The sequence below is a fragment of the Pan paniscus genome, chromosome 5, assembly GCF_029289425.2.
Source record: "Pan paniscus chromosome 5, NHGRI_mPanPan1-v2.0_pri, whole genome shotgun sequence".
NCBI lineage: Eukaryota > Metazoa > Chordata > Mammalia > Primates > Hominidae > Pan > Pan paniscus.
The window spans coordinates 187,365,853-187,375,244 of NC_073254.2; the positions used below are offsets into that span (position 1 = coordinate 187,365,853).

The 9,392-nt window shown below is 45.3% G+C and overlaps 1 protein-coding gene across 1 annotated transcript; it reads right to left on the bottom strand.

Moving 5' to 3' along the window:
- Positions 1-2,017: 2,017 nt before the first annotated feature.
- Positions 2,018-4,750, bottom strand: GPR31 (G protein-coupled receptor 31). Its single transcript, XM_055114327.3, has one exon. The coding sequence runs from the start codon at positions 4,599-4,601 to the stop codon at positions 3,642-3,644; it is 960 nt and encodes a 319-aa protein (XP_054970302.1). The 5' UTR covers positions 4,602-4,750; the 3' UTR covers positions 2,018-3,641.
- Between the last annotated feature and the right edge of the window lie 4,642 nt (positions 4,751-9,392).

Below are 9,392 nucleotides of genomic sequence, written 5' to 3' on the forward strand. Positions count from 1 at the left end.
ACGCTAAAGAGGCATTATGAGGATGGCTATTATTTGAGGACCTCACAAGTACTTAGTGGAATGTTCTGGAAGCCCCTGAGAGTCACGAAATGCATTTCACAGTCCCCAGCCATGCCCACAGGCAAATGCAGAGTCCTTTTATTGTCCTGACCTTTAAATAAACTGAAAGTGTTGATTTTATTACTGGCAGAAATGATTATGAGAAGACAGAGGACGAGCTTTCTCTAGCTGTCACCCAGTAGATTTTAGAAAGAGAAACAACTAACGAGTTTCCCAGCTGATAGCATTGCCTCCGTATGGACAAGAAATTCATCACTCCCGTGGAAACTGAAGCTCCCGGCTGTCTTTCCTGGATCTGCCAGAATTCTGACGGTGCCGATTTGCATGACTCTCAGACATGATGGTGCCCCTGCCTCATCACAGCAAGTGAGTCACGGGAGAAAAGAAACTGGAGCTTGCTGTTGACAGCAAAACAGTCGTGGTCCTGACACTCGCCATTCACCGTCTGTCCACACTTCCCTTTTGAGTCATTTCCTTATTCAGAGACAATAACGTGGAGAAGAATAAGACCCTTGTTATCTCATCTCCTTGAAGAAGAAACCCCATCTATGTGCAGTGCTGTGGATGCTCCTTTGATGAGATGGGGCTGGACACGTGAGAAACATCCCCGGAGGTGGGGGCCACTCGCGTGATCCTCAGCCTTCCAAGGGACAAGAAAAGTCCCATTTCATAGATGTGAGAAGTGAAATGAGGCACACAGAATAGCCATAGGAGATCCCAAAAGGATCTGCTACACAAGAAGAATGATAATCAACCTTTGATTTAACAGAACTTTTCAACTTCCAGTTCATAAAACACCCTTCCCACGCCAGGTTCTGTGTTGAGAATACAGAGGGAAAAACTATGTCCCCAAAGCCCCCACAATCTGGTTGGGGAAGTAAGCAATGAAAATAGAATTGTGTGATCACTTAAAAACAGCAAATTAGGATTTACTGAATGCTTATGACATACTGTGCTAAATGTTTTGTGTTATTTTACTTAATCCCCACCATAATCCCACGAGGTACATTTTACTATCCCCATTTTACAGAAGGGGAAAGTTGAGAGCAGTGAAGTGATTTGTCCCAGGTCACAGAGCTAAGAAGTGATGGGGCAGGATGTTGTTGCCCAGGCCCTGAGCCACTCACCCGGCGAGTCTTAGACCTGACTGCCCATTGATAGAATTAATGAGGGGACTTCAGACCTACCAGTGCCCAGGCTCCTCCCCAGGCCAACTGAACCAGAACTCCCGGGGCTGGCCGAGGTATCAGGGCTTCCTAAAAGCTCTGGACCCCCCAGGCCTGCAGCGCTGCATCAGGCACACCTGTGAGCAGAGTGGAGGGCTGCCAGCTCCACCCAGGAGATGTCAGAAAGAACTCGAGAGACAGCGGTGTGGAGCTGAGACCACCCCAGATATAGGCGGATTTTGCCAGGCTAAAAATGCACACAGGGAAGGCAGAGTGTACAGAAAGTTGTGGCATCCTGGAGAAAAGACAGTGCATTCCCAGGGAAAAAGCCATAGATCACGGGGTTTGGGAGAGTCTGTAGCCCCATGACATACCCGCGCACAGTGCTGGACTGCAGAGCTTTTCCTGTGAGTGGAGGGGTGGGCTGTATCCCTCCAGTGGGAGCCTATTCCTACAGGGCATCTGTCCCCACCTGTGGGGGTCTATTCCTACAGGGCATCTGTCAGGGGACCATGCCACTTCACTGTGTGGATTCCACCTGTGCAGAGAGTTATGGATCTCAACATCCAACAGCAGAAAAACAGTTAAGAAACACCCATAGTGTCGACTATTGTGTAACCGTGCAAAGAATGCTTATGGGGCATTTATTATGATATGAAAAATGATTCTGTTAAATGTTAGGTTTTTCAAAGCAGCACTTAAAATTATATATGCATTAAGATCAGGGGAAGAAAAATGAAGATATTTCTTTTCTGTTTCAAGGGAAGAAAACAGGCACAGTGTAGAACGAGTCCACATTAAAGAATTTTATTCAGACATTTCACAACTATCTGGTCACTGTTCCCTTCTTAGCCCTTTGAAATTCTATTCACTTAGGAGGAAATAAAACCTCAGACAGTAGCAAAGTAATGCTGGTAGAATTCCAAATTATACTCCTTTCATTGGGCAGATTTTTACATCCTTCCTTAGCAGAACAGGCGGAACCCACTCCCACATTTCAAATTTGGTTCTGATAAGGAACCTCCCTGGCAGGCTGTCAGCTCTGCAGATGGGAGACTTGCCATTTTCTGTTGCCTAGATCCATCATTTTTGACCTCGAATTTGACAGAAAGCTTGGGACTACCCCTGTGGGATAATTGAAGGCAACAAAACACCACAGAACTGATATTTAGTACAAAAGTGTTTTATCGTGTTAGGAGATAAAGAATAGTTTCTGCACACGAATAACATGAGTGCAGCTCCAGGGAGGCTGAGGGGCAGCTCACGAGGCCCATGTCGTGACAAGGCAGGCCTCCCGCCTCCTCTGGGCATGGTGCTGACTGCTTTTTGGCCCTAAGCAAACTGTTAGGTTTGAGCAGAGAATGAGAGATAAGGTAACAAGGAAAGTGACTTTGAAAATCTTTTATCATCATCGTGAGACTCAGTTTTGGAATACAATTTACAAGGAATGAGATGAAAAGATGGCAGCTGTTGTAACGGCACCCAGAGGCTGGGGCTGGACGCCTGCCCACCTTCACACTATGGCCCATGGAGCCCTGGCATGTCCCGAGCACCATTGTCCACCAGCTGTGCCAGCGGGGTTGGAAATGACCATTTCAAACACCACGTGATAGCTTACATTGTGCACTTCTCTCAGGAGGTATAAAGTTCTGTGACCTTTTTTTCACATCGGGGGAAGCAAAGTACATTTCAAAAGCCTTTTAGACATTCAAACTTAAAAAACAGCTCTAGAGGCAAATTCCAGAAACGTATCAGGAAAGCGTTTCTTACAGTAAACTAGGGAACTCACTACATTTTCCTTAACATAATGTATAATCTAGAAAAATGAAGCAAAATTTTATGAAAACAAAAATGTTATGTTCCAAATAAAGGCTAGCATGTACGACAGTACCTTATATACAGCAGAGTCTCTTTTTAGAACCAGGGCACTTTCTGATGTCGGTCATCCCCAGTCTGCACAGCAGGTGAGAAGAAAACATAGTTTTTTTTTGTATTTAAAACTGAAGCATAATAAATGAAAATGACTCGCTGAGACCAAGTAAGAGTTGGAAAGATGCCATCACCCGGCTTTCTTCTCTTCCTTCACTGATTTAGCAAATTACATTTCTTCAAGTGTGGAGATGCAGTAGCTGCCCGACTTTTCAGTTCAGCAACTGAATCTGCATCATAGTTGGGTAGGAGGAGGTTCTGGCTTGTTCATTTTGATTTGCCACTCTGCAAGGTAAAATCACAGAGGACCATCCTGGTCAACAAAGTACAAGACCACACCTGCAGCAACTGTGCCCATGTTTATGCTCTGATCCTTGTATTGCAGTCTTAAGACTTCTTCTTCTTCCAGAATCCCAAAGTAGGAGTAATTATTATTTAGGTCGCAGGTAGTTCCATAAACACGGGCGTTGAGGACGCTGGCTGTTGTCAGGAATAGGAGTCTCTGGGGTTGAAATCTGGGGGCTCTGCTGCCTGCCCTTTGCCTCGGAGGGTGTGGAAGACCCTCCGATAGGAGCTCCTGAAGGTGGGGCTGGAGAAGCAGTACACCACGGGGTTGAGCACACTGTGCAGGTAGGTGAGGCTGCCCGTGACATCCGAGGTATGAGCCACCGCACAAAGGGCCCTGCAGCTCCCCAGATTCTGGAAGATGTGCATCAGGACTCTGGCCAGGAAGCAGGGCAGAAAGCACAGAGCAAACAGCACCACCACCAAGGTGACCAGTGCCTGGGCCCGCTGAAGCTTGGGCTGTTTCTCAGGCTCCCGGAGTCTTTTCTGGAGAGCCCTGATGATGCCTGCATTGCAGAACACGAGGAGGCCAAAGGGGAGGACAAACTGAAGGCAGGAGAGTGCTTCCTGCCAGATGATGCTGAAGGAGCCGTCTGCCCTGGAGTAGAAACTGTGGCACCTGGTGGAGTTCTGGGCGGCCTCAGAGATGAGCAAGCCCGGGCAGGTGAGGGCGACCATCAGGAGCCAGACGAGGCCCGAGACCCCCAGGGCCGCCCGAGGAGACAGCAGGTTGACCTTAAGCCGAGGGTGGACCACACGGAGGTACCGGTCCAAAGCCACGGCGGCCAGGAAGGCCATCCCCACGCTGCGGCTGAGGTCCAGCAGGAAGCGCAGGGCCCAGCAGCCCACACGGCCCAGATGCCAAGCCTGGAGGCTCAGGTAGAAGGCGGCCAGGAACGGCAGGCACGCAGCCAACAGCAGGTCAGCCAGGGCCAGGTTGAGCAGGTAGACAGCGTACGGCTTCCACACCCTGACCCGGAACAGGAAGGTCCACAGCGCCACCGCGTTGCCCAGCAGACCCAGCCCACACTCCAGCCCCAGCAAGACACCCACAGCTGTGGCCACCACAGTGCTGGGGGCTGAGCAGTTTGGGAATGGCATCACCCGGCCGTGAGGGGCTGCAGGCACAGCTGGAGCAGGTACAGGAGGAACTCTGTGCTCTTTCTTACAAAATGAAAGAAGAGGCCTTTTCCTGCCACAGAGTAGACAAGATCTACATTTGCCCAACAAGAACAGTTCCTCAGCAGAATAGAGTCCACAGCAAACCAAAATTCATTTGGGGAAAGAGGATGAGCAGGGGAGGGAAAAGCCCCTTTGCAGTTGTGTTCTGTTTTCTTCCGCCATAAAAAAGGGGAAATGGTGTTTCGCTTCACATCACCGGGCTGCAAAGCTGAGGAGTAATGTCCTACAACGTCTGGGGGTCCAGGGCTTTGCATCCACAGTCATGAAAGAAGGAAAAGTCTAATTATGCAAAGACTCCTATGTCTGTAAACAATTAAAATAACAATGGAATCAAAAAGATTGTTCTCTACTTTGAATATGTTTCATGGGGAAATTTTCTTCTTCCTTTTCATACATAAAGGACGCTTGCTGGGATCCTTCTGCATGGGGCTTGATTTTACACACTGGTCAGATGTGGTCCCCACACTTAAACTTGAAAGGGGATTTGAGACAACCTGCTCATTCCATAGCCGATGGTTTCACTTGTACTTGTGTTTTGTTAAATACAAATTTATTTTATTTTCTCTGCTGGAGTCTTTCCTACCTAGTACACCACTTGGATTGGGATCTGGACCAGCAGGGCCTGGAGTGGGCCCTGGAAGCATGGAAAAATCAATGGCTTGTAAAAATGCATAGAATCCACTAGAAAGTTAGGTTCATCAGCCAGGGACATACTCCATATATCCATGTGTCGCTAGTGACAGACAATGCCTGGCACACAGCATTATCAACAAGCATTTCTTTGATGAATAAACGTGTGCAGTCATCATTACCCTCTGGTGACCCTAATACATCTCAGTCCTTACCCATCAATGACCCTATTATACTTGGTTCTCACCCAATGTTGACCCTAATTTACCTTGGTCCTTACCCACTATTGACCCTGCTTCATCTTGATCTTTTCCCACTTTTGACCTTACTGCATCTTGGTTCTTACCCACTGATGATCCTAATTTATCTCAGTCCTAACCATTCTTGATCCTACTTCATCTTGATCCTTACCAACTGGTGACCCTACTTCATCATGGGTCTTACCCACATTGACTCTAATTTAAGTTGGTCCTCTCCCACTGTTGACTCTAATTTATCTTGGTTCCATTCAGCCTGGTTTGAATTTTGGAATTAAGTAAACTTTAGTTATAATTTTTGTTTCTCCATTTATTAGCAGTGTGGTTTTGGGAAAGCAAATTAACTTCTCTGAACTCCAGGCTCTTCACCTGAGAGGTGAAGATGGTAACACCTTCTTGAAGAGTTCTTTTGAGTAGTCAAGGTACTATTACAGGTAAAGCACTTAGCGCCATGTCTGGGCGTTGTGAGAGCTTGATGCTTTTACTAGAGTATTTATTAAGCCTCTCTGATGCATACGCTTAAAAAAACTATTCTTTATCTCTTAACGCGATAAAACACTTTTGTACTAAATATCCGTTCTATGGTGTTTTGATGCCTTCAATTATAGTATCCAAGTTTAAGGCTTTAATAATTATTATTACTAAAGTATACTGCATGTTCATTGCGTGTCAGTCATTGTTAGTGCTGGCCTAAGTTATTTCAATGAACCGTACAATAGTGAGATGAAGTAGATACAATGTTAAGCTCTATTTTATGAGTAAAGAAATGGAGGCATGGTAAGATTAGGTAATTTGCTCAAGGTCACAGGCAGGTAAGTGGTGGGACCAGGACCCTCCCAGACCAAATTTCAACCAGAACTGGGTTCACAGCTTCCCTATAGTCCTATGGCTAATGGGTCAGGCTTCACTCCTTTTCAAGTCCCATAGGGCTGTGATTTGTATGATATCAAGGTAATTTGACTTGCATTCTTCTTGCTTTCATTATTCCATTATTTTTTAAAATGGGACTACCAGCCCACATATCATCCCATTTCTATGTCATACAAGTCCGCATGCCTCTTTGTTTTCTAAGGAGGTGAATTTGGAGAGTCCTCCAAGCATCTGGAATTGTGGAAATGTCCCAATTAGTCTCTGCACAGTGACACCTTCTATGAGTGAGGATCTCTGGTTGCATGCTCATTACGACACGTTTCCTGGGGAACAAGAGGATAGAGCACAACACTAACCTGTGGGTGCTGTAGTTAGTCTCATTTGGACGAATGTTGTCAGGCACACAATGACCCTCAGAAAAGCTGGCAGCAAATTCAACTCTTTAGTGATTAAAGTTTCATAAATGCGGGAAAGAAATGGATTGAAATATCTTTCTTGCAACACACTAAAAACTTTAACAGACCTCAAAAGCTACTCCTTAATTTCAGATTTCAGTTTATACCAATAACTTCCTAAATTATAAATATTTTAGCTCAACTGGCATGTGAACATTAATAATTACGTATTTTCCTTTTAAAGAACTTCTGCCCCTTTTTAAAGTACTTTGATTCATCTTTTTCACTTCTGAAAGACATTGAATTGTTTTTCAGACCATCTCTTTTAAAGTTATAGTATTTGAGCTTCTCCCTTAGGGATCTTGATTTATTAAACCTTATCACTCCTAGAGAGTATTTTCAGTCATTACTACTATTTCTTCAATACTCTACTTGTTTAGGAAACCTCTCTGTGTTCATTTCAATTTTTATGCTGTATATTTTATTTACACGTGTGCCTAACTTTAAATGAAAACTGAATTATTGCTTAAACCCACACATACATTTAAACATACATTTACAGGTTTTTTGTTTGTTTGTTTTTTTAGAGACAAGGTCTTGTTCTGTTGCCCAGACTGGAGTGCAGTGGCAGTATCATAGCTCACTGTAATCTCCAACTCCTAGGCTCAAGGGATCCTTCTGAGTACTTAAGACTACAGGTGTGTGCCACCAGACTCAGATACAGAAATTTAATTCTCTGCATTTTTCCTTTCTAATTTTTCTGTTATATCTTACAATAATCAGAAAGATGGTTATTCATAAAGACTGAATGAATACTCAGACTTAGATTCTCCTGCTACTTATTGCAAAGTTAGCCCGCCGTGAAGTCTAGGGAGACAGTACAATTCCCACAAGACCACCTTCTGCCTGACATTAACTTAAAGTTTGGAGGTCCCCAAGACCACTCTCAGGTTAGATAATCCTCTAGAAGGACTCACAGAACTCACAGGAATTTGTTACATTCATAGCTATATCTTTTTTTACAGTGAAAAGACACAGGTTAAAATCAGCCAAGGGAAGAGGTGCATGGGACAGAGCCCAGGAAAATTGTAAGCATGGGGCTCCCATTGTCCTTTTGCTGTGAGTCAGGACAGTGTTACTTTCTCAGTATCGATGGATGACAGTGCCCAGACCACTGCCACACTGGTAAGCTCACCTGGGTCTCCTCATCCAGAGTCTTTATTGGAGTACCTCATCCAGGCATAGCTGGCCATCCGTGAGGCTGTGTTTAGTCTCTAGCTGCTCTGGGGGCTGAGCTACAGCTGCAGGACCAAAGCCCCCACCCTAAACCACATTATTACTGTCTGCCTGGCTGAGGGTCCCCAGGCAAACAAAGACATCCCCATTGGGCATGATATCCTAAAGCCTGGGAGGTGACCTCCTGGCTACTGAGGGCCAAGATCGGACCTCTTTAACTTTGCCTTTTGGGAAAAGTTTAGCTCTTTTCTTATTTATTCAACAAATTTAGAACACAATGAGTGTTACTCATTTTATACTGAGGATACAAATGCTTATAGTGTTACTAGAAAGCGGTCCTGATCCGGACCCCAAGAAAGGGTTCTTGGACCTTGTGCAGGAAAGTATTCATGATGAATTCATAGAGTAAAGTGAAAGCAAGTTTATTAAGAAAGTAAAGAATGGCTACTCCATAGTCAGAGCAGGCCCAAGGCCTGCTAGTTAGCTATTTTTATGATTATTTCTTGATTATATGCTAAACAAGGGGTGGATTATTCATGATTTTTCTGAAAAAGGGGTGGATAATTCCTGAAACTGAGGGTTCCTCCCCTTTTTAGACCATATGGGGTAACTTCCTGATGTTGCCATGGCATTTGTAAACTCACAGTGCTGGTGGGAGTGTCTTTTTAGCATGCTAATGCATTATAATGAGCGCATAATGAATACTGAGGGTGAGCAGAGCTCACTTTTGTTGCCATCTTGGTTTGGTAGGTTTCGGCCAGCTTCTTTACCACATCCGTTTATCAGCAAGGTCTTTGCGGCCTGTACCTTGTGCTGACGTCCTATCCCATCCTGTGACTAAGAATGCCTAACCATCTGGGAATGCAGTCCAGTAGGTCTCAGCCTTATTTTCCCCAGCCCCTATTCAAGATGGAGTTGCTCTGGTTCAAATGCCTCTGACAATAGCACACTCTGACTTTAAGGGGCTTATGTTCTAGTGGGGAAGACGAATGTGGGAACAGACTTGTAGAGAACAATATGATACAATTAGCTAGAAGGTGCATCTGCAGTGGAGGTGAGTGTCATGAGAGAGGTGTCATGGAGAGAGGAGAGTGAAGAGAAGTCAGCTAAGGGGCTGAGGGATGGGGAAAGCTCTGGGCAGGGAAGGTCCAGTTGGGCAGAGGGGACTGCCCACTGTGTGTGACCAGTGTTAGATTTTGAAGGAAAGGCGAGGGTTAAAGAAAGACACATACATAGAAAGAGGGTGGCTTGACAGCAAATGCAGGCTTTACGTCCAGCATAAAGCCAACAGAAGTGGGGGACCAGCCCAATGCCAGTGCCCA